This window comes from Agelaius phoeniceus, chromosome 29, assembly GCF_051311805.1.
Source record: "Agelaius phoeniceus isolate bAgePho1 chromosome 29, bAgePho1.hap1, whole genome shotgun sequence".
In the NCBI taxonomy this organism is placed as follows: domain Eukaryota; kingdom Metazoa; phylum Chordata; class Aves; order Passeriformes; family Icteridae; genus Agelaius; species Agelaius phoeniceus.
Window position 1 is genome coordinate 2,493,043 of NC_135293.1, and position 24,102 is coordinate 2,517,144.

At 59.5% G+C, this 24,102-nt stretch overlaps 2 protein-coding genes across 4 annotated transcripts; one reads left to right on the forward strand and one right to left on the reverse strand.

The window, feature by feature from the left end:
* Nucleotides 1-301: 301 nt before the first annotated feature.
* On the reverse strand, nucleotides 302-17,668 carry ARHGAP45 (Rho GTPase activating protein 45). 2 transcript variants are annotated; one of them, XM_054650170.2, is made up of 23 exons: nucleotides 17,437-17,668; nucleotides 14,954-15,260; nucleotides 13,148-13,291; nucleotides 12,126-12,210; nucleotides 11,943-12,015; nucleotides 11,647-11,725; nucleotides 11,325-11,462; nucleotides 11,059-11,123; nucleotides 10,688-10,798; nucleotides 10,369-10,449; nucleotides 9,369-9,548; nucleotides 8,671-8,808; nucleotides 7,906-8,096; nucleotides 7,469-7,608; nucleotides 7,056-7,133; nucleotides 6,731-6,835; nucleotides 6,342-6,505; nucleotides 5,943-6,131; nucleotides 5,462-5,599; nucleotides 3,145-3,383; nucleotides 2,662-2,911; nucleotides 2,439-2,541; nucleotides 302-2,290 (listed from the first exon to the last, which is right to left on the reverse strand). In XM_054650170.2, the coding sequence occupies exons 1-23, from the start codon at nucleotides 17,524-17,526 to the stop codon at nucleotides 1,977-1,979; spliced, it is 3,402 nt and encodes a 1,133-aa protein (XP_054506145.2). In that variant the 5' UTR covers nucleotides 17,527-17,668; the 3' UTR covers nucleotides 302-1,976. The 2 variants fall into 2 exon arrangements, with proteins under 2 accessions (XP_054506145.2, XP_054506142.2); XM_054650167.2 differs by lacking the exon at nucleotides 17,437-17,668 and adding an exon at nucleotides 16,719-17,167.
* CNN2 (calponin 2) lies at nucleotides 15,938-23,215 on the forward strand. Of its 2 annotated transcripts, none has more exons than XM_077191583.1 (7): nucleotides 15,938-16,106; nucleotides 20,985-21,128; nucleotides 21,443-21,509; nucleotides 21,589-21,726; nucleotides 21,858-21,974; nucleotides 22,566-22,712; nucleotides 22,789-23,215. In XM_077191583.1, the coding sequence occupies exons 1-7, from the start codon at nucleotides 15,952-15,954 to the stop codon at nucleotides 23,056-23,058; spliced, it is 1,038 nt and encodes a 345-aa protein (XP_077047698.1). In that variant the 5' UTR covers nucleotides 15,938-15,951; the 3' UTR covers nucleotides 23,059-23,215. The 2 variants fall into 2 exon arrangements, with proteins under 2 accessions (XP_077047698.1, XP_054506160.1); XM_054650185.2 differs by lacking the exon at nucleotides 15,938-16,106 and adding an exon at nucleotides 18,741-18,962 and having other exon boundaries at nucleotides 21,007-21,128.
* Nucleotides 23,216-24,102: the final 887 nt, after the last annotated feature.

The following is a 24,102-nucleotide window of genomic DNA, read 5'->3' on the forward strand; positions in this document are numbered from 1 at the left end:
TTCCTGCCAGGACTCTGCACCGTGGCTGAGCCCTGCAGAGCCTTCACTGGCTGCCCTGGGCAGTTTGGAAATTCAGATTTACCTCCTTCTTTCCCTCATCTCCTGGTTTGGGACCCTGCTGTTCAGACACTGTGATGCAGAGTTGCTCATCACCCCCAGCTGCACTCATTTCAATCCATCCCAGGACTCTGGGGGGCTTTAAACCTCATTTTTTATGTCACAAACACTTGGATTTGGCCTCCTGTGGCAGGGGGAGCCTGGAAGACCCTGATGCCCAGGACAAACACGGGTCAGAACACACTGGTTTTATTGTTTTTATTGGGAAGCATGTCAATATGAACACAGCAAGGCAGCATCGTGCAGCAGCACAGGCTCATCAGAACAAACACAGAATCCACACAACCCAGAGGGAGCTGCTGTTGTGGGATGCTCAAGTGCAGCTTTAGCCCCTTCTCTCACTCACACTCACCCTCATCATCCTCACCCACCCTCACACGCACGCGGTACCGCCATGGCAGCAGCATTCCCACATCCTCCTGCTGCCCTGGGAAAATCCAACTGTTCCCCCGAAAATTCCAAATCTGTGGAAGAGCTGGAGGGCACAACAAATCCTGTAGGGCTCCAGCTCTTCCCTGGCTCAGTTCCAAACCTGTGAGTTAACCTGGGTTTATGTACCTTTGCTGAGATGGGTTCTCCATCGACTTCAGAGGGCTCAAAACTCCTGTCCATTGCCTGGTTCTGCAGTACCAAGGTGTCTGAGACCCTCCCCAACACCACCTGGTCTGTCTCCCATAAGCAGGAGACCAAAGGAAAAGGCTCTCAGCTCATTCCAAGCTAAAACTCGATTTGTTGCTCTGTGCCTCAGTGCATGAAAATTCTTAACAGCTTCAGAAAAATCTAAACCACTTTGGCTTTAGTGCCTTAGCCAGCAGAGGTAGTGGAGTCATGTTGAAGGGTTGATGTCTTTACAAAAAAAGAAAGGAAGCTCAAGATTATACTGGCTGGGGCTGGGCTGGATCCAGGCTGTGGTGGCCCTGAGGAGGAGGAAGAGGCACTTCCCCATGGGAAGAGTTGCAAGAGCAGAGGGAGTTTGTCCTGGACTTGCAGTGCAGCTTTTTAGAGATTAAATGATTGTACAACGAAACCACGAGAGCTCAGCAGGGCTCGGGACCCTGGAGCCAGGCAAATCTGCCCTAAGGCTGCTCCTTGCATGTCTCCTACCAAGGAGGGAAATGCCCACCAATCCAAATGCCCACCACTCCAAATGCCTGTCAATCCAAGCAGCAATGAAGATGCCATCAGCTGGGCCACAGTGCTGAGGTTTTGGGGCAGGAAATGCATCCTGAACCCTACTTCAGTCAGGTGTCAGTGAGGGACATCCCCTGAGATGCTGGCTCAGCCCCACAGCCCAGCCTGGCTCAGGGTGAGATGGTGCAGGGGCTTCACCCCGAGCCCAGCGCTGCTCCAGCTGTGTCCCTGTCCTGTGAGCTGCCTTCAGTTCCATCTGCTCCTGTGGTGTCATCCTGCCCATCTCGAGTGATTGTTGCTCCCATGTCACTCCTGGGCTCCCTTCCAGCCTCAGCCATTAGGGATGAGCAGGGCCTTTGACTCCTCCAACCCTGATCTCACAGCACAGGTGTGGCATTCAGGGATTCGGGAGCACAACAAAAATAAAACACCTGCCACAGGAACAGCCCTGGGTTCCTGAACAAGTGGAGGGTTTGCCCAAACTCGCTCCCTCCCAAGCAAAGTCCTTCATGGCCCTGGTTGTGACCCTGTTCTCCAGCTGGGCACTGAGGGGCTCAGGGGTTTTGTGTGAAAGCTCCAGCCAGGAATCAGCCACGACTCACCTGCAGCTGACACACCAAACCCCCCTGAGCTGCCACATCTCCTTCCCACCCCTCCACATTCCAATTTCCAGCATCTGGGCAGCCATGGGGATTTGCCCCTTTGTCCATCCCAGTGTCTGTGGTGCCTTAGATGAGCCGGGGCTGCAGCTCGTGGCTGCCCCGAGAGGTGCCGGCCAGGTTGGTGCCATCCCTGGGGCTGCGGCTCTCAGCCTGCTCCTCCAGGTCGCTTTGCTCCTCCCCAGGGCTGCAGCAGCGGGGAGCGGAGCCCTCTGCATCGGACTGGCCCACGCTGCAGCTCCTGCTCCGCAGCCCCTCGCTCCCCTCGTCATAGAAATTAACCTCTTCCGTGCTGGTCTCGCTGCCCTGCTTGGTCAGGTGTGTCCGTGGCTCCCCGCCTTCCTCCAGCTCTGAGTCCGAGTCCACGGAGCGCTCACCAGACTCTGTGGGACAGAGGAGCTCTGTGCCACCCTCCAGCCCAGCACGGGGGCATCAGCAGCAAACCTGGGGTCCCCGGGGTGGCAGGGGATGGGTCTGTGTGCCCCCCGTGCCTCCCAAGGGTCCTGTGTGCCCCCGGTGCCTCTCACTGACCTGCAAGTGAGTCAGCGCTGAAAGCCAAATTCCCTTTGTCCGAAGGCAGCTCCAGGTAGGGGCTGGTGCCAAGAGGAGCCACAGGCTGGGAGCCTGCAGGGGCCTGGGGAGGAGCAAGGATGGTGGTGAGGGCACGGAGGGGAGTTCTCACTCCCTGGGAGCTGACCCCAGTGAAGGTTCATGGAACAGCCCCTGAGGATTCCCCCTCCCTGGGGGTTCCTACCGGCTCAGCACCACTGGGCACCTCCTCTGTGGCACCTGAGCCACGTCTGCTGGGTGCCATGTCCTTGTGCTCAAAGATGGTGGGGTAGAAGATGATGAGGGCCTCAATGATCCGAGCTTGGTGGGGATAATCCACCAGCGAGGACAGGGAAATGGTGGCATCCGTGGGCCTGGGGCGCATCAGTGTCGGCCCAAAGACGATGCCCAGGTTGCCTGAGGTCATCTTGTTGTCCTGTTCCACTTCCATGATCCTGGGTGGGAGGGGGAGGGACAGCTTGTGAGAGCAAGGAGGGAGAGGCGAGGATGGGCAGGGCTGGGGCAGAGGCCAGCCTGGAGCACTCGAGCCTCAGGATGGGGACAGAAGCAGCTGCGGCCATGGACCCTCCTCCCGGCCCCAGCGAGGAGGCTGCACACACCTCCCCACCCCAGGGGACAGAGGGAAGGTGCCCAGCAGCCACACAGGCTCTGGCCATGCCCCTCTCACCTCCTCAGGTGCTGCAGGAGGAACTGGAGCGTGGCCATGTTCTCACGGGGCAGCTCCTTCAGCAGCTCCCTCAGCTTCAGCACCAGGCTCAGCACCACCGGGTCGGTGTCAGCTCCTCTGTCCACCAGCTCAGGGCCGCCCTTCCCAGCACGGCCCTTGGCCTCACTGCCCTGCAGGCTCTCCTTGGCCAGCCCCATCAGCTCGTTGTACAGCCTGAAGGGCATCAGGGGCTCCGGCAGCTGCAGGGGGAGAGGAGGAGAAGGAGAGGAGAAAGGAGAGGAGAAAGGAGAGGAGAAAGGAGAAATAAGAAGAAGAGGGAAAGGAAAGGGAGAAAAGAAAAGGAAAGGGAGAAAAGAAAAGGGAGAAAAGGAAAGGAAAGGAAAGGAAAGGAAAGGAAAGGAAAGGAAAGGAAAGGAAAGGAAAGGAAAGGAAAGGAAAGGAAAGGAAAGGAAAGGAAAGGAAAGGAAAGGAAAGGAAAGGAAAGGAAAGGAAAGGAAAGGAAAGGAAAGGAAAGGAAAGGAAAGGAAAGGAAAGGAAAGAAAAGAAAAGAAAAGAAAAGAAAAGAAAAGAAAAGAAAAGAAAAGAAAAGAAAAGAAAAGGATGATCCCAGTCCTGGGAGCAGCTCCCACCTCCATAAGATCTGAACCTGTGCCAAGCTGCTGAGCTGGCGACACCTGGGGCATTTCTACAGTGAGGAAACATCTCTGGAAGTGCTGGAGGCCAGCTTGAAGAGAGCTCAGAGCACTTTTAACATCCATTTCAGAATTCCATGAGTCTGTGACCTGCAGTGCTGCAAACCCCTACCCAGAGGTGACATTTATTTATCCACCTCCTGGAGCGTGTCAATCGAGCCTCGTGAGCCCTGGCCAAGGAGCACTTGTGAAGTTCAAGCCAAAAGCTGTGTTTGATCCACCCGTGGGTGCTCCCTGCTGGGTTGAGGTGCAGGGATTCCCTTTTTGCCCTGGAAAACCCCTGGCTGGGGTGGGGCCAGCTGGAGGTTCCCCAGCAGACAAGGGATGGCTGGGAAGAGGACAGGGATGGGTTGTTCTGGGTGGAGGAAGCCAGGATGTGAAGGGCACAGGATGTGAAGGGCACAGGATGTGAAGGGCACAGGATGTGAAGGGCACAGCCTGCAGCAGAGGTGGAGCTGCAGCAGGGGAAACTCTGCTTTGAGGTTTGTGCGAAACAGAGAAGCAGAAGGAGCTGGTGCTGACCGCTGGGTGCTCCACACGGCTGGGGATGATTTCAGAGCAGCCTCAACGGATGTTTTGGGGACATCACAGCAGAGCAGGCTCCCTCCATTCACCCCTTTACAGAAGGACTTTAACCCTTCTGCAGCGAGGGCTCAGGGTGGGGCTCAGCACTGATTTCCCCCCCTCTTTCCACTCTGCTTCTCTTTGGAGAAACCACTCAGAGTCCTGGACTTCTGATGTGCAGGAGCCCAAGGACAAGTGAGGTGACACAGAGCTGCCCTTCTGCCCTTGGGGAGGGGAGGTTGCAGAAAAAGGCAGCACAAAGAGTTAACCCAGGGCTGCTTGCAAGAGAGAAGCAGCTTCCTGCCTTGTGGTGGCGGCGGCTAGAGGATGTGGGTGATGCTGTTTGCAATGACACTTTGGGTACAGAGTGTGGGGGTTGCTGGGGCTGAGCACACACTGGGGTGATCACAGGGGCAGAGACACCACTGAGCTCACTCCAAGGTGACCCAGGGGGCAGAGACCCTGCTAAACCCACCCTGGGGTGATCACAGGGGCAGAAACCCCTCTAAACCCACCCCAGATTGACCCAAGGGGCAGAGACCCCACTGAGCCCACCCTGGGGTGATCACAGGGGCAGAGACCCCACTGAGCTCACTCCAAAGTGACACAAAGGGCAGAGACCCCACTGAGCCCACCCAGGGGTGATCACAGGGGCAGAGTCCCCGCTAAACCCACCCCAGGGTGACCCAAGCGGCAGAGACCCCACTAAGGCCACCCCAGGATGACTCCAGGATCAGAGCCCACCCCATGTGGACATGACTCAGCCCCTGCAGGGTGACCTTTGCTGGCCCCTTCCCTTTTTGGGTAGCCAGTTCCCCAATTGGGGGGGTGGAGGGCTCCCTGTGCAGTGCTTGGGCACGTCGCTGCTCTGTGGCTGTGACCGCAGTGACGCCGTGTGGGATGAGCTGGGGAGGATCACCGAGGCCCCATCTCTGAGGACAACCCACTCCCCATCCCTCCCAAGCCACCCTGAGCCCAATTTGTGCAGAATTCCCCCTGCCAGGTTGGTTCCTCTGGCCAACTCCCCTCCCTCTCCCACCATGAGGGCCCCAGCACCTCACCTGTCTCAGGTAGAGCTTCAGGACGTTGCTGATGTCATGAGGGGAGGCCTGGGACAGCTCCACCAACTCCTTCCCGTTCTCAAAGGCCTGGCAAAGCTTCTCCACACGTGTCTTGACACCATTAACTCGGTAAATGCCCTGTGAAAGGGAGAAAAGTGGAGCTGAAGTGAGGGGAGAGGTTCCTCTTCATGTTTGCATGGGACAGTGAGCTGTGTGTGCTCCCACCCTCTCCTTCTGGAGTGGGAAATCCCTTTGGGAAGTCATTTTGGGATATCTCCTTCCAGCTCACTCATTCCTGCCTCATAGGAAAGCAGGAGAGGTGATTTTCCAAAACCAGAGTTTGGGGGATCTGGGCCAAGCTCATCCCTGGCTCCCTGCCCTGTGGAAATCTGCAATGTGGAGCCTGTTGGTTTTCCAGAGGATCCTTCCAAGGGCCTGTGGCTCAGCCAGCTGAGGAGGAGGAGAGAGGAGTGTCCCTCACCTTTGTTTTCAGGGCCCTCTTCTCAATCTCTGAAATGCATTTCTTGACAATGAAGGGGATCCCATCTGAGCTGCCCTGAGACGCCTTCGTGAAGTCCTGCCCGAAGAGCTGCAGCTTCCCCTGGAGCTTCTTGTGCCCACACTGGATGGCCAAGGACTCCAGGCACTTCTTGTGGCAGGCCAGGTAGCACTGGAAGAGAAAGGGGAACACGTGGAGGTGGGGGGCAGCCACAGAGACACCAGGCACTGTTCAGAGCACGGCGAGAGACAGGAAAAATGCCCTGGGGATGCTGAAGCACCAAAGGAAAGCACCATTTTCCACCTGGAACCCTCCCCAGAGGGGAAATATCCTCCTGACCATGGTCAGAGCTGGGTTCCAACCCCAGCTGTCCCAACTCACCTCCTCACACTCGGCTCCCTGGAAGTACACATAGCTGTTGCACTCCCGACACTTGGAAGGGGCACGGAGCTTCCTGAGCCGATGGGTCTGGGCAGCCTTGGACAAGCCAACGTTCCTGAAGGGCCCCGTGGGAGCTGCCAGCTCTGGGGTGATCCCATTGATGCCTAGGGAAAAGGAAATGTAGGAAAGGCACAGCTTGAGCAGGGCTGTCACTGCCACCGGTCTGAGCAGGGCTCATCCCTCGGCAAAACTGGGGACGCCACCAGGAATCTCCAGCAGCTGCTGGGTTTGCCTGCAGAACTGCTGAATTTGGGAAAACCAGCCCGGGGGGAGCTCTGCCGTGCTGGGGGGTGTGGCAGCAGCACTGTCACCTCCCAGCTGTCACCTACTCTGCTCAAAGGGAGGAGTGCTGGTCCCGTCCTTCTCCTCCAGCTCCTCGCTGGAGGACGCGGTGCCATTGGATGAGAGCCGCTGGAGCTTGTGGCTGAATTCCCCTGTCCAAGGAGAACCCACAGAGCAGTGAACCACCTGCAAAGCTACTTCTCTTCTGAGAGCTCACCCCATCCCATCAAATCCCACCCTACCCCACTGGAGACTGGGGTCAGCAGTGCTCTCACAGGGCAGGCAAAACAGGGGATGGTCCTGCCTAACTGGGAAGCTCTGGGTTTAGACTGGTTGTGCTGGGAGGGGCTCCTGGGCTGTTCCCATATCTACCTGCATTGGATTCCAGGCTGCTGTCAGCCTCAGCGACAGAGGTTGGCCAGGATTTATGCACCTGGTGTCCCCTCCCACCTGCAGAGAGAACACACAGTCCCTTGGGGTTGCTGTCTGTGTTGGGGAGGGAATGGCTGGAGAACAGCCTGGGTGCTGGGAGAAACTGGGGTGACTGGGGAGAAGCTGCTGGTGGGGTTTGGTGCTTCCAGTGACACCCAGCAAGGAAAAGGGAGATGGGAAGGTGGGCAGTGGTTTCTTAGGGAGCAAAATGTCACAGATCTGATTTAGTGTCCTTCAGGAGAAGGCTCCCAGCCCGTCCTGCTGCTGCCAGCAAAGCCTCTCATCAAACCCTGGGGGTCCCACTCTGCTCCTGCCTGGGGGGACATGGGAGAGCTCTGGGGCTCCAGACTCACCTCTTCGCTCGGCTGCTCCAGCCCCACCTGGCGACTCCTTGGCTCCTGCTGCTCCCTCTGAGCCAGCCCCAGCCCCCTCTGCACTCGTGGAGAACTCACTGGCATTGAAGCTGCCCTTCTGTGGCTGGGTAAAGGGAGACCTGGAGGGGAAAAGGGAATGTGGATGGCAAGGAAGGACACTTGGAGACTTTATCCATGGCTGCCATCCACCAGTCTAGGGAATCACAGTCTCTTAAGTACTCAACAGCCTGTCTCATCTAGGCTGAACTGAAGGATAAGAGAGCAATTCCCAGCTGGTCCAGCATTCCCAGCAGGAGCCACCTTCAGGAATGCTGAAAGCATCCTGCCTCCTGCAGGAGAGCGTGGGTGGCGGGAGATAACGAAGCCAACACAAGGCTGAACTGAATTAGGCAGGAACGAGCCCTGTCCTCCCTCACCAGGCGTTGTGGGACACATAGGGCTCGAAGTCGTACTGCACGTCGGGCTCGTCACCGCGCTGCAGCTGCCGCACGTGGGACGCGTACTGCTGGCCCGGGTCGTAGAGCTTGCTGCTCTCACACAGCGTCTGGAAATTCACGGGCAGCGCCGCCGTCTGCATGTGCATCAGCTGGTAGAAGGAGATGGTGGCCTGAAAGTGACGTGGGGAGGGATGGAGGTGAGCTGTCGGGTGGGAAATCGGGAGCACAAAGCGGCGCTGCTCTGAGTGTGAGGGCGAGGCGAGCTCTGCATCCATCCAAATGCCCTCTGGAATAGGGGCAGCTCTGCTGGAAGGCAGCTCGGAGCTCTCCAGAGCACCTCTCACCTGTCACAGACATCTTTTATGGAAAATCCTTTCCTTAGGATTTTTTCTCCTGAGAAGCTGAGAGGCCTCAGGAACAAAATGTAAACATTGGTTATCTGCTGCTGTGGAATGCAACAGGTGCATCTGGGATTGGTCTCATGTGGTTGTTTCTAATTAATGGCCAATCACAGTCCAGCTGGCTCAGACTCTCTGTACGAGCCACAAGCCTTTGTTATTCATTCCTTTTTTTTCTATTCTTAGCCAGCCTTCTGATGAAATCCTTTATTCTTTCAGTATAGTTTTAATATAATAAAATAATAAATGAAGCCTTCTGAAACATGGAGTCAGATCCTCATCTCTTCCCTCATCCTCGGACCCCTGTGAACACGGTCACATCCCACCCTGGGGACACCCCACTCACCGATTTGATGACCTGGTCAGTCTGTTTGATCACTTCATGGATCTGCCGCAGCGAGTTCACCTTGGTGTCCTCCAGCTCCTGCTTCTGCGTGTTTGCATCGGCCACGCAGGTGCGGTACGTGGCCATGGCCTCTTCTGCCTGGGAGATGGGAGAGCAAGGGATGGGAAAAGCTCAAAGGTGAGGAGAACAGGAACAGCCCCTTGGATCCTCTCCATTCAGCCGTTCCTGAGGATCATTTCACCCCACGTGGCTCAGGGAGCAGCAGGAGCAAGGAGCCCCCTCCGGAGCTGTCCCACCTGTCACAGACATCTTTTATGAAAAAATCTTTTCCTTAGGATTTTTCCTCCTGAGAAGCTGAGAGGCCTCAGGAACAAAATGTAAACCATGGTTATCTGCTGCTGTGGAATGCAACAGGTGGATCTGGGATTGGTCTCATGTGGTTGTTTCTAATTAATGGCCAATCACAGCCCAGCTGGCTCAGACAGAGAGCTGAGCCACAAACTTCTGTTACCATTCCTTCCTATTCTATTCTTAGCTAGCCTTCTGATGAAGTCTTTTCTTCTATTCTTTTAGTACAGTTTTAATATAATATATATAATAAAATAATAAATCAAGCCTTCTGAAACATGGAGTGAGATCCTCATCTCTCCCCTCATCCTCAGACCCCTGTGAACACGGTCACAGTCACCTCCTCCTACCTTGTTCTTGGCTTCCTCTTCCTGCCGCCTCTTCTTGTCCAGGGTTTTGGTGGTGGTGCTGCTGGTCGTGTTTTGCTGCTCCTCCTCTGCTTTCACTGCCATGTACTTGGCCTTGTCGTGCTCCTCGCTGCGCTGCATGTACGTCTGCTTGGCCTTGCGCAGGTTCCCCTCTGCATCTTGCTGCCAGGGAGAGCCAGGTGAGGATGGAGCCCAGCAAGGGGGTCACCAGCTTCCACCAGGCTCCCCCAGCACAGCAGAGGCCACCCAACACTGCTGGAGAGGGGCAGGGTGCCCAGTGGCCTCAGAGGAGGTTGTTCTTGTCAGGACCCAGAACATCCCTCTGGCTGTCCTGGAGTGCCAAGAGCCCTGCCAGGGGCTCAGAGACCCTGGCACAGAGCCCAAAACACCTGTGGGTTTGATTATAACCTGTGGAGCAAGCTACCAACCTTGTATGAAGATCAGCAAGCCACAACAGTTTAGGTAGAATAATAGTGAAGTTATCACAGGGTGGAAAAGTAGATTTTAGGGTTTTTGGGATGGGGGTTCAGGAGGCAAGATGGAGGGAACTGGGCGTGTCCAGCCTTTCTCCTTCTTCTTCTTGGCCTCCATCTTCTGCTGTGATGTTGGCACTCACAGATTGGTTTAGAGTAGAAGCTCAGTGTCTAACACAGGTGATGGGTATTGGAAAGTCATTGCAAACATTGTACAGGTAGTTTTTAGTATAAAGACATAACCCTGCCCTGGGGGCAGGCAGAGTGCCTGGACTGTCTTGCTGGGCTGACCTCGGCAGGGCAGGAGAAAATTTTTTATAGATAAGACACAATAAACAACCTTGAGACTGAGAAATGAAGAGCCCTGACTCCTTCTTCAAGCACCAGGCTGGGAAAAGAGACTTTCCAACACATCTTGGGGTCACTCTGAGCAGGCAGAGACCCCAACAGTTCCTCAGAGTCATGAGTTGCTCCAGGCTGGGATTGGGAACACAAACCCAGTCACTCACCAGTTTCCTCTGAGCCCGGCACCACTGCTCCTTGATCTCCTTCCTGCGTTTCTCATGTTCCGCACGTCTCACCAGCAGTGGCTGCGTGGGGAGGGAGGGAGGGAGGAACAGCCTCATGATGACCTGAGCTGAGCCCTCCTGCTCTGCCCTCGCATGGAGAAGTGTCACTGCCACCCCAGGACAGGTCACAGGCACTGGTTTGAGCCAGGGGTGAAAATCTACAGCACTGGGGGAGTACTGGGTGCAGGATCCCTCTGGACTGAGCTAAGGAAGCAGCACCAGGACCCCCAGCCCCAGGAAGGGCCTTCTGTCCCCTCACCTGGAGGAAGGTTTGTTGCTGCAGGGTGGTGGCTGCCTGCACAATTGAGGCCCCGTGCTCCATGTCCTGCTCCAGGGCCAGCAGGTAGATGGACAGGAAAGGCATGCTGGTCTGGGGAGAAGAAAAACACCTCCCTGAGCCCCAGAACCCAGATTGAACCTGAGGAGATGCATCCTTCAGGGAGGAACAGCCAGAGGCAAGGTGAGGCTGGTGACTGCTGGCAAAAGCCCCATCCTGAGTTTCTCCAGGCAGGGCTCCAAAGAGCTGCCCCCATGTCCTCCTGAGCTTTATTCCACATGGAATGGGCCCTCCAGGGCTGCTGGTTCCCAATCCTGCCTGGCACTGGGGGCTTCAGGGATTAAGGGACTTACCTCCTGACTGATGGTTTGCTTGCAGCTGTTTGCCATCTTCTGGAGCCCTCTGGCGAAATCTACCTCTGGAGGGAAAAGGTTGAAAGTGAAAAGACACACGAGACACTGGGATTTCCCTGGTGGAACCCGATCTCCTTTTGTAAAATCAATCAGGAACTTGAGGAGTGAGGCTCCCACTGCCCTCCTGCAGGAGGGACCTCAACCTCAGCCTGTCCCATGGCTCAGACCTGCTCCAGAAGAGACCCACCTGCTGTCCCCCCACTCACCCAGTGTGGTCCTTTTCTCCATGTATCCTATCAGGTCCTTCATGTACTTGGAGATGGTTTTGGCGTACTGGAGGGCAGCATCCACGCCCCCCTCGCAGCGCTGCAGCATCACATCCACCTCTTCAGCAGGAGGACGGGCTGTGGGGGGACAAACACCCCATGAGCTTCCAGGGCAAGCACCCCCAGCTCTGTGCCAGCCCCAGTGCCCCCAGCTCTGCTGCCTTTCCCCAGCTGAGCAGCGACTCAGGACAGCAGCGATGATGAGGAAGGTGCTGGTCCCTACACAGACCCCAAACCCTGCACCCAGCCCCATCCTGCTTACCTGTGGCACAGCTGTCCATGCCTGAGGGCACTCCATCTCCTCTAGGCCCAGGAATCCCCCCATAGAGGCTCTCCATAGTCTTTGGGAATCGGGAAAGAAGAGGGATTGGTCAGCCAAGAGGATGGGGAGCAGCTGGAGGGGCTGGCCAGGTAGATGGAAGCCTGAGCTACTGGAGCCTTTTTGCCACTGCTGGAAGTCAGCTGTGCCCAGGCCGTGCCCGGGAGCTAAGGGGAGCAGCCAGAGCCCTCTGTGAGCCCCACATGGCAGCAGCACCCAGGTCTCCGGGCATCCCTCACCTGGTTCTGGTCGCTGGGTGGAATGGAGAGGATGGTGCTGCTGTCCACCTCCCCCATGAGGAACTCAGACACCCTGTGGGGAGAGGAGCGTGGCTGGCCTCAGCACAGTGACACGGGCTGGCTGCCCAAACTCCTTTACAAACTCCAAACACCCCCTGGCTGCTCCCTGCCCGAGTCCCTTACGTGCTGCTGAAGGACACGGCGATGGTTTCCACAGCCTTCTCGAACTCCCTCTTGTCTGCCTCATTGTTGGATTCATAGTGGAAACCTGGAGGTGAGGAAATGTGACAGCCCTGTTGCCACCTGCCAGTTCATGCTGGTATCAGAGAGGGTTTTGGGGCTAGGAAGGATCATCCCCATGGATTTTTCCAGCACAGTAGTTTCCCCCTCCTTCTTCCCAGGCCTGACGTCCCTGACAGCATCTCCTGGCTCGTGTTTCTGTTTATTCCCGTTACTCAGGGCTGCTGGAAAAGTGCTGCTGGACCTGTTCCACTGCCTGCCCTGCCTCATGGCTCCTCCAGACCCCTCTCCAAGCAGGATGAACTCCTCCAGGAGGCTTCTTGCCCGCAGTCAAATGAGGAACCACCACCAGCAGCAGGAACTGGGGCTGACAGCACTTGGCAGGCTCCCATACCACGGGACACCAGCAACCAGGGCTGCTGGGCAGACCCTGGCTCAGCTCCTCGGGGTGGGGAGGGGTCTGCTCCAAGCCCATTCCCCCCCATCCCATGGGAACAGCTCAGAGGTGAGGAGAATAAGAATATGTGGAACCAGCCCCATGGCAGCCCTGCTGCCATCCTGTCCCCTGTGGTTGCTGTTGGGCGTCCAGGAAGCCGTGGGTGACTCAGAAGGTTGTGCTGTGCCTGTGGTGGGTGACAGCAGCAGGAGGTGGTGCCCAGCTGGGGTCTGACCTCCCAGACCCCGCTCCATAAACACGAGAGGCTGCCAGGAGCAGGATCTGATCACTTCAGTGTTTTTCCTGCGGCTGTGCCTGGAAACCCCCAGGCAGGATCTGTCATTTCTGACACTACATCATCCTTAAAGCTGAACCACACCGAGAGGCAGACGATGCTTTTTTTTCCCTCTCCACCAGTCCATGGGGCACCTCCACTCCCTGTAACCCCTTCATGGGCTCCCCAATTCCCTCCCACCCCAGTGTGGGGCAGGAGGGGAGTGGGACAGAGCTGCCAGCACCACTGTCTCACCCTTGACTTTGGAGATGAGGGTCCCAGCGGCCGTCAGGGTCTCCAGGGTGTTGAGCAGGGGGTATTTGTTGATGACCTGGCGCAGGATGCGGAGGGTTTCACCCAGGCACTCGTGGGCCAGCGGCCGCTGGGGCTCCTTGGGGTCTGCAAGAGAGGGAGGCTGAGATGCTGCATCCTTGTACCATGTCCTTGCCCTGTGTCCCTGCCCCTGTCACTGCTCTGCATCCCTGGGTCCCTCCCCTGTTTACCTCCCAGCCATGTCCAAGGCAGGGATCTGCCATCTCCAGACTATGCAGCAAATCCCCCTGGCCTCAGGGCTCCCCAGGACTGGCACAGCCACATCCTGCTTGTCCAGCACCTCCCCAGATCCTGCTTGTCCAGCACCTCCCCACAGCGTGGCCGTGTGTCTCCTGCCCAGCCTGGTATTGGCCAGGGGGCAGCCTGACCTTTGAAGCATTTTTTTCTTCCACAGTAACTTTTCCCCTTGAAAGCAGTTTGGGAATTTCCTCCATTTCCTTCCCTCCCTCCTGCCGGATGGACGCTCCCAGCCAGGAGGGATGGGCCTGGTCCAGCCAGGCTCGTTACACCCCACAGGTTCCCCCCTTCTGTGGGCTTCAGTTGCCAGCCCAGGGGTCTGTCCAGAACCCCCAGTGCAGGTCTAGGGCTGGTTAGGAAGTGAAGAACCTCCCTCGGGGAAGTGCTGACATGGGGGATCAGCACCCACTGCCCAGCCAGGCAAAGACCCCTCCCCATCCCAGCCCCCAGCTCAGGGCTGGAAAGGGATTTCTTCAAAACCAGGACTGACAATGTGGTGTGAAACACCCCCAGACCACGGGATTGATATATTCCCTGTGTCCCCTCGGGCAAGGAGAGCCTGCAGACCACCCAACCCCTCCTTCTGGCCGCCTTGGTGGGCTGGGGGGCCGTGCCCAGCACCCCGTGGGGCCCTGGCAGGCAGCTGGCACCGCTGCGCTGTAAACAGGAAAACGGGCGGGTGAAAATAGCTCGGGCAGGAAGCTGCGTTATCCCGGCTCCGAGCTGCTCACCCACCACTCACCCACCACCTCTGCACGCTCCCCCGGGGGCCTTCTGGCCCAGACAGAGACCCCTCACCCACGGGTGGGTCCATGCCAGGGTGTGCCAAGGGTGGGCACCCACCGAGGGTGGGCACTCACTGAGGAATGGCACTTACCAGGGCAGGGGCACTCACCAAGGGTGGCACTCACCAGGGATGGGCACTCACCAAGGGTGGCACTCACCAGGGCATGGGCACTCACCAGGGCATTGGGCACTCACCAAAGGATGGCACTCACAGGGCACTGGGCACTCACCAAGGATGGCACTCACAGGGCACTGGGCACTCACCAGGGATGGGCACTCACAGGGTATTGGGCGCTCACCAAGGATGGCACTCACAGGGCATGGGCACTCACCAAGGATGGCACTCACCAGGGCACTGGGCACTCACCAGGGATGGCACTCACCAGGGATGGGCACTCACCAAGGATGGCACTCACCAGGGATGGGCACTCACCAGGGATGGCACTCACAGGGCACTGGGCACTCACCAGGGATGGCACTCACCAGGGATGGCACTCACCAAGGATGGCACTCACCAAGGATGGCACTCACCAAGGATGGCACTCACAGGGCATTGGGCACTCACCAGGGCATGGGCACTCACCAAGGATGGCACTCACAGGGCATTGGGCACTCACTGAGGGATGGGCACTCACCAGGGCATTGGGCACTCACCAAGGATGGCACTCACTGAGGGTGGGCACTCACAGGGCACTGGGCACTCACCATCGCGCAGCACCACGTCCCGCAGCTTCTCCAGGGCATCAGCGAAGCGAGCCACGTCTGCCAGCAGCTGGGAGATGTCCTCGGGGTCGATGAAGGGACTGTCCCCGCCCTCCATGGGGCTGTAGCACAGCGGGGTCTTGTGGCCCTTGGGCAGGGGGAAGCCGGCGGCGCTGGCATGGCGGCTCAGGCTGGTGGGGCGCTTCAGGGTGCCCACGGTGCCAGGGCTGCTGCTGAGCTTGGCACTGCCCGCGGGCAGCTCCGCCACGCTGCAGCCCGGGGCATCCAGGCAATCCTTGCGGGAGAGCTCCTGGGGAGCAGGGGGAGTGTGAGGATGCAGCGTGGTGGGAGCACAGAGAGGGAAACACCCCACACCTCCATGCTGGAGAACGAGCCTTGGGGGACTGGTGTCAGACCCTGCAGCTGTGTTGTGCCTCAGTTTCCCCAGGTAGGGATCTGTAGCCACGATATTTTATGAAAAATCCTTTCCTTAGGATTTTTCCTCCTGAGAAGCTGAGAGGCTTCAGGATCAAAATGTGAACAACGGTTATCTGCTGCTGTGGAATGCAACAGGTGCATCTGGGATTGGTCTTATTCAGTTGTTTCTAATTAATGGCCAATCACAGTCAGCTGGCTCAGACTCTCTGTCTGAGACACAAACCTTTGTTATCGTTTCCTTTTCTATTCTTAGCCAGCCTTCTGATGAAATCCTTTCTTCTATTCTTTTAGTATAGTTTTAATATAATATATATCATAAAATAATAAATCAAGCCTTCTCAAACATGGAGTCAGATCCTCATCTCTTCCCTCAACCTCAGACCCCTGAGATCCCCAGTCACAGGGATCCCCTTTGGGACTGTCAGGGGACAAGGGGCAGGGTCTGGGCACTCGCCTGGCTGCCCCCATCAGTCCCTGCCAGCTCCTCTGGGTCCGTGTTTGCCATGAAATGCACACAGTGATGGTGTGGGTGACACTGCTTGCCCACCCCAGCACCCACCGTGATGGGGCTGCCCATCCCAAGGGCTTGGGGACCCCAAAAGAGCAAAATGGCAGCAGGATCTGGCCCACATATCTCTTCCTCTTTTTCAGCTGTTGCCATACTGGGGAAGAAGACAGAGACAGAGACACCTCCCAGGATATTCTTTGGGCTTTGCAGGTGTTTTACAGATGGAGGAAGCCCCAAATTTCTAGGGGTAAAATTGCATTTCTGGGGGTAAAATGGCAGCAGGATTCGGCCCACATATCTCTTCCTCTTTTTCAGCTGTTCCCATGCTGGGGAAGGAGGCAGAGACAGAGACACCTCCCAAACTATTGTTTGGGCTTTGCAGGTGTTTTACAGATGGAGGAAACCCCAAATTTCTAGGGGTACCCCTCCCTCACTGCTCAGAGCTGTCATGGCTTGAGAGCCCCACATCCACTGAGACTCCTTGGGCACGGGGAGGGGACCCTGCAGCCCCTCTGCAGCTCCCACCGGCGACCCCCAGCACCCGGTTGGACACGAACGAGCAGAACCTGAGCATCCCCGGCCGGGCGCTGCCGGAAGCGGTTTTGCACCGGGGAGCAGACCCGGAGCACCGAGAACACGAGGCTTCCGCGGCCGAGGGCGAACGGGGGAGCTCATCCCCACCGTGGGGCTGCAAGGAGGCACAAAGACCCCCGCCCCAAAACGCCTGGGGGTCACCGCAGCCCTGTCCCGCTCCTCCCGGCTTGCAGCAGCCCCGGCGCCTCCCGTCCCTCCCTCCGGTGCCCCGGGGTGCCCCGGCCGTACCGTCAGCCTCACGGCGGGCGTGCGGGGCAGCGAGTCCAGGGATCGCTGGGGCTGGTGGGCTCTGCCCGCCGCCGCCGAGGGGCTGTAGCTTTTCTTGCCCGCAGCCCGACCGAGCATCCCGCTGGCTGCCACCCATAGGCGCCTCTCCCGGGGATGGGGACGGGGATGGGGATGGGTGTCCCGTGCTAAGGAGCCGCGGGTGGGCTCCGGGTCGCCGTCCGCATGGTGCCAGCCCGGTGTGGCCTCACGCACCGGGAGTGGGGCGCAGGCGCGGGGCGGGCGGTGCGGGGTGCCCCGGGGAGCCCCGGCGGGCAGCGTTTCCTCCTGGCCCCTCCGGTACCGGGGGGTTCCACGCGGTGGTTAATAAATGTCTGGCAGAGCCAAAACAGCGGGGATGCCCGAGCCTGCGGTCGCCCCGCTCCCATCCCGGTCACCAGGCAGGTCTGTGAGTCTGTCTGTCCTTCCCACAGCCTCGGCGGCAGCCCCCCCATTTCCTCCCTGTCCCTTCCTGCCCTCCCGCCTCCCTCGGCGGCTGCTCCGTCCCCTTCCTCGGGGGCAAAATTCTCCCCCACCAGCCCCTCCAGTCGGGTTCTTTCTCATTTCCCTCCTCTTCGCAAACCTCCTGGACGTATCCAGGGCCCCACTGCCAAGCTCTGGCTCTACCCAGCAGTTCCGTGGGTGCCCCTAGAGCCCCCATGGTGCCGGGGGTGACACTCACCGGCAGGGTCTGTGGGACGGGGCTTCCCGCCCGGCTCTTCTTGGAGATGGAGGGGGTTTTTATCAGCTCCCGCTTTTTCCTGGAGAACATCGTTGCCGGGGGGCCGAGCCGCTGCCCTGAGCCCCTCGCTCGGGCCGTTCGTGCCGGTTCCTCACGGTCACATTCGCGGGGAGCAGCAGGGGCAGGAGGGCGCGTGTGACGCCGCCTCGTTTCCTCATCGGCTTCGCAGCCCGACCTGAAACAGGAAAAGCCGAACGCGCACCCAGGAGCGAGGCCGGGGCCGGGGTCACGGGGAGCAGCGGGACCCCGGCACTCTCGGGGTTTTGAGAGGGTTTTGGGGCTGCAGTTCGGGGATTACAGAGTTGGAGGGGGGACTGAGCCCCACTCTGTGGAACCAGGGAGGAACTCCCACCCTCTGGGGAGTTCACTCTGTTTGGGGGTGTCCATCCGTCCAGGGGTGACAAACTCCATCCCTCTGAAAGCCCCAGGTGCGGGGCTGAGTGGGATGGGGGGCTTTGGGCTCCCACCTGTGGGATGCTCCCGGCTCTGCCCTTCCGTGGGCTCGGTGTGGGTGCCGGGACCGGCCCTATGGGGTCACAGCCCTGCTCCTGTCCTCCTGTGAGGATCCCACCCGTGACTCTCCCACCCACGGGGCATCACCACCTCACAACGGGGTATCTGGGTTTATCTGTGGGATAAACCCCTGCAGAGAGCCGGACCGGACCCCACGGGCTGCTCGGGACGGCTGCCAGCCCCTGCGGCCGGTCGGGGGCTGATGGTGTCCCCCCCTCGCTCCCCTTCGCCCCGGGACCTCCCCACCGGACCGGGCCGTCCCGCGTGGAACTTATGCCGGCCCCGTGGGGACACGGGCACGGCGGAGGGCGAACCAAGGGGAGCGGGAGGCGGTCGGGGATGGGTGGAGGTGCGGGGACGATGGAAGGGGCACGCGTGGCCTGAGTGTGTGCGTGACCGTGGGTGTGAATGTGTGAGTGCATGAGCGAATGTGCAAGTGTGTGTGTGCGTGTGCAAGGGAGCGCCCGTGGGTCGGGGGGTGCGTGTGGGGTGCGTGTGGGTGTATGTGGGTGTATTTGGGGTGTGTGTGTTGCGTGTGCGCGCACAACGCGTGCCCGTGGGCCAGGGTGCTCACTCCCGTGCACAGGGATGCACACGCGTGTGTCCGTCTGTCTCTGTGTCCGTTTGTACCCTGTGCCCGTGTGCCCGGGACGGCTCCGGCTCCAGTTCCGACCCCGGGCTCCCCCGAGTCCCGGTGCTCCCCGAGTGGCACTATCGGGGTTCGGGACCCTCCCCTCGATCCGTTTTGGATCCTGCCCTTATTTGGACATTTCTCCCTCCAATCAACGCGGGGGGGGCCGGGCCCGACCCCGCCCCCGCCCCGCCCGAGCCCGCTCCGGTACCGGCCCCGTTGCCCGCTCCCCTCTCCGGTACCGGCTCCGTTCCCCGCCATGAGCAGCTCCCAGTTCAACAAGGGCCCGTCCTACGGCCTCTCCGCCGAAGTCAGGAACCGGGTGAGCCGCGGCGGGGGCCGGGCGATGCCGGGACCACCGGGCACGGGTGAAGCGGGGGCCGGGGGATACCGGGGCCACCGGGCGCTGTGGCTGCCGGTGCTCCTGGAGGCCCGGGAGAGCCGAGCATCCCGGTGCTGCTGGGGCGTCCCGGTTGCATCCCGGGTTCTGGAGAGGCGGGGGTTTTTCCGGTATGCCCCAGGACTGCAGAGCCGGCCAAGAGTGGAGAAGTTGGGTGATTTCGGGAAGATGGAAATCCGGGGATTCCCGGGAGGATGCGGAACTGAAGGACCCAGAGGTCTCTGAGGGTTGGGGGTACCGAAGCTGGGCTCGCAGTCTCGGGGTGCCCTGAACCTGCCTCGAGGGTCCCAGGGACGTGTTTGGGGACCGCGGCTGGGTCCCTCCCGTGCTTTGGCCGCCGTGGCTCCGCTGTCCCTGGCAAACCTCGGGGAGCTCTTCCCGTCACACCCGGGCCTGGGGGCATCTCCTTGGTCCTCTGCGGCTCCGGACCAGCTCCACAAAGCTTCTCCACTTTCTGCTTCCCCGCAGCTCCACATCGCTGTACGGGATGCTCCGACCCGGCAGCGTCCCCGTGGCTCTCTCCGGGGATGCGGTTTTGGCCCCGGTGATTCTCCCGCTAAAGTGCCGCGGGGCAGGAGGGGAAGGAGGGATGGGAGGCTCCGGCTGAGCTGTTTGCACCCCTCGGCGGGATCTGGGTGCCACCGGCACCCTCCTGCCCCCTCGGCAGCGCACGGGGGTGGCACAGGGCCGGGGGTGGCACAGGGGACACAGCAGCCCTGGGGCATCGGGGCTGTGCCCAGGCGAGCAGAGGTCGAGCCGTGGTCAGCCCGGGGCTGGTGGCCGGTGGTCTGAGCCTGTTCTGCTCCAGGGCAGGCAGGAGAAGGGACAAGTGGTGGCGGGATATGGTGGCCGTGGCCGGGCGCTCCTTACCTGGCCTCGCAGGGGATTTGGGATTTTTGCATTTCGTAACGGGAGCGGATGGGATGGGCCCCGGCCTGCCCGGGGCTGGGCTGCCCCAGCTGAGAGGGTGACATGCACCAGGATCTTGGTGCTTCATGTTGATTCAGCAAGACGTGAGCCAGTCCGACTGCCCCGGTGTGTCTGATGGAGGTGACATCACCGACTGGGAACCAGTTGAACCAGTGACATGCTCCCAGTCTGTGGAAGCCCTTGCAGACTGGGCTGCGGTGGGATCTCTCTGGGGCTGGTCCACTGTGCACTCCCCGTGTCCTGGGAAATCCTCAGGCTGGGTGTGGGGAGGGAAGAGGAACTGGCTTCAGCTGCTCACGCTCCAGAAAATCAGCTGGTGGGACTGTAGAATCCCCCAGGCAGGACACACACGGTGTAATGAGGGTGATCTGCATGGCTCGAGCTTCCATTTAGAACTGGAGTGTCTCCCTAGCACCCAGCAGGGCTGGACTGGGCCCATCCCAGTGTCTCCCCGTGTCCAGGATCCCTAGGGACTCGTGGCACATAACAGGACCAGGATGGGTGAGAGGTTGGTGGATGCTCTGAGCACCAGAGGGGCTGTGCTGGGGCAGGACAGCACTCTGGCTTTCCAGGCCCTTCTCTCCCTAGAGAGTTCTCCAGGAGAACTTTCCCTTCCCTTATGGGTCAGAGGCTGAGACAGAGATGCTGCTGGCCCTGGCAGCTGGTCTCCATTTGGGAGGAGACGTCCACATTCCTGGCATAGCCGCGGTGAGGGAGGAATCTGTGCCGGAGGTTGGGCCTCGCCAGAAGGGAAAGGGAGAGCATCTCGTGGCCAGGACCCCTGGGGCTCAGAGCTGAGCTCCCACGGGCTCCAGCAGACAGGGAGAGACAAATCTGGGGGGTCACTCCCCCCTAACCCCATGGGCAGTTCCCTTCTCATGCTTTTGGAATGGTTCAGAAGCTGCTGTGTCTGCTGGCAGCATCATCCTCATGCTCCTGTCCCTGCTGCCATAGCAGGGAGGGGGGAACTGTCCCCATGAGGGGTTTGGGGTGCACGCTGGGGCCCTGCCTGAGCTGTCCCCCCACTGTCCCCCAGCTTGCCCAGAAGTATGATCCACAGAAGGAGGCTGAGCTGCGGACGTGGATCGAGAGCGTGACAGGAAAACAGATTGGACCTGACTTCCAGAAGGGGCTGAAGGATGGGGTGATCCTCTGCGAGTGAGTCCTGGGGGGCCCTGGGCATGGCCCCCAGCCCCTGCTGCTCCAGCTGGGAGGAGATGGGGGACACCAAGGACCCTCACCAGCCCTTGTGGTGGGAAGGGTGGGCTGGGTGTGTGCCAGTGGGACCTGCCAGAGTCACCCCCAGGGCTTCTGTGTCTGGGGAGAGCCCTGAGCACAAACAGGGATCTGGAGGGGGAAATTTGCCCCACATGGAGGAGGCCTGGGCTGGACCTTCTCAAAAGGAGCCTATGCCCTGCAGCCCCTTGAGGTTTTTTCCTGCCACAGCCTCATGTTCCCCTGCCTCCCTCCAGGCTCATGAACAAGCTGCAGCCCAACTCAGTGAGGAAGATCAACCACTCGGCTCAGAACTGGCACCAGGTAGGTGCAGCTCTGCTGCCACCCGCCTGCTGCTCATCTGCCATCACCCTCCAGGGCTCACCCCTCTACCTCTCCCCAGCTTGAGAACCTCTCCAACTTCATCAAGGCCATGGCCAGCTATGGTATGAACCCCGTGGACCTCTTTGAAGCCAATGACCTTTTTGAGAGCGGGAACCTGACGCAGGTGCAGGTGTCACTGCTGGCCCTGGCGGGAATGGTGAGCACAGAGGGAGGATGAGCAGTTTGGGACCCTGAGTTTGGGGTGGTGCCTGTGGGACCCCACAGCTCCCCCTGCCCAGGGAGTGGGTGGGGGGGTTTGGGACCCTTCCTCACAGCCACTCCTGGCAGGCCAAGACGAAGGGGCTGCAGAGCGGGGTGGACATCGGCGTGAAGTACTCGGAGAAGCAGCAGAGGAATTTCGACGAGGCCAAGATGAAGGCTGGGCACTGTGTGATCGGGCTGCAGGTGGGCTGCCACAGGGGAGGCTCCCATGGCTGGGAGCTGGGCAAAGGGTGCCCAGAATTCTGAGTTCTGTCACATTCTCAGCTCTGTCACAGCTCCAAGTGTTGCTGGAGGGACCTAAGGCATGAGGGGCCTCAAGTGTCCTTGGGATCTGGGACCATCTTGGCTCTGTGTCCAGCACTCAGTGACTGGGGAGCATGAGATGGGTTAGGGAGCACTGGCTGTGCTCCCCAGGCTGGGGATGGGGACAGGGGGCACATGTGGGGCATCATCATCATGGATGGGGGAGCATGAGATGGGTTAGGGAGCACTGGCTGTGCTCCCCAGGCTGGGGGGGTAAGGGACAGGGGGACAGGGGGCACATGTGGGGCATCATGGATGGGGGAGCATGAGATGGGTTAGGGAGCACTGGCTGTGCTCCCCAGGCTGGGGATGGGGACAGGGGGCACATGTGGGGCATCATCATCATGGATGGGGGAGCATGAGATGGGTTAGGGAGCACTGGCTGTGCTCCCCAGGCTGGGGGGGTTAGGGACAGGGGGAGAAAGGGCACATGTGGGGCAGCACACGTTCCTCACCAGACCCCTTTGTCAGATGGGCACAAACAAGTGTGCCAGCCAGTCTGGCATGACTGCCTATGGCACCCGGAGGCACCTCTACGACCCCAAAAATCAGATCCTGCCACCCATGGACCACTCCACCATCAGCCTCCAGATGGGCACTAACAAGTGTGCCAGTCAGGTGAGCCCCCATGCCGGGCTGGGGAGGGATGGGAGGGACACAGCTGAGCCCTTCTCCATCCTGTCCTTCCTTCCAGGTGGGCATGACAGCTCCGGGCACCAGGAGACACATCTACGACTCCAAGATGGGGACAGAGAAGTGTGACAACTCCTCCATGTCGCTGCAGATGGGCTCCAACCAGGGCGCCAACCAGAGCGGGCAGGTCTTTGGCCTCGGCCGCCAGATCTACGACCCCAAGTACTGCCCCCAGGGCAGCCAGGGCGAGGTGGCCAACGCCGCCGGGGAGCAGAGCGGGGACCCGCCCGGGTACCACCACTACCGCGAGGAGGAGGAGGAGAGCTACTGAGCGGGACGGCTCCGCCCCAGCCGCACCATCTCATCAACAGCCACATTCCAGCCTCCACTTTCATCATTCCCTCTTTTCAAACTCTTTTTTTTTTTTTTTTTAACTTTGGAAATGGATCTATTTTTCTGAGCAAGGAAATAAAGACCCTGTTTGTAGAGAGGAGCCCAGCCGATTCCCCCAGGAGCTGCAAGCAGGGAGGTGGCAGATGTTCCAGCAGCTGGGGGAGGACAGTGCCACCTCTCACGCACCCCTGGGATGCCCCTGGATCCCTCAGCAAGGAGCAGGAGAGGCCGCCCGTGCTGCCCCTGGTGCTGCTGCTCGTCCCTGTGCTGGCAGGAGCCTCCTCAGCCCTGTGGAGGAGAGGGACCGGGGTTATGGGGGAAGCACATCTGGGAGAGACCTCGGGATTGGGAGTGTTTGTGAGCGAATGTGTGCGTGCACAGTTTTGTGCTCTGGTGTGATCTCGAAATGCTGGAAATGCCCTTTTTGCAGAACTCGTAGAGACCAAGTTTTCAAGGTGATGGCTGCAGGGCTGGGCCGGGAGCTGGCACAGCTGGCACAGCTGGCACAGCTGGCACAGCCAGCACTGCAGCAACCTGATGGCCCAGGCTGGAGCCGAGGTTGACTCCAACGCCTGCATCCTCCACCAGGGCGGTGTCCTGCCCATCAACATCTCCTTTCCCGTGCGGTTTTAAAGTGGATGCTCTCAGACTGAAACCATTTATTTGAAAAAAAAAAAAAAAAAGACAAACCTTTCAACACAAACGGGAACTGGTCTGTGCCGCAGGCACCTCCTCCAGCCCCAGGGGGGTCTCTCTGTGCCTGGGGGGCTGCAGACCTGGCTGAGATCCCTGGAGTGACAGAGCGCTGGGGCGGGATGCTGCGTGTCCCGGGGGAGAGCAGGAGCCGGGAAGGCGCTGCCGGGTTAAGAGATGTGCGGCTAATTAATGAGTGATTAACAATGCCAACGGAACAGCACGGGACGCGCCTGGCAGGGAAGGGATCCACTTTTTTTTTGGGCGAAATGCTGCGTTTCGAAGAGCC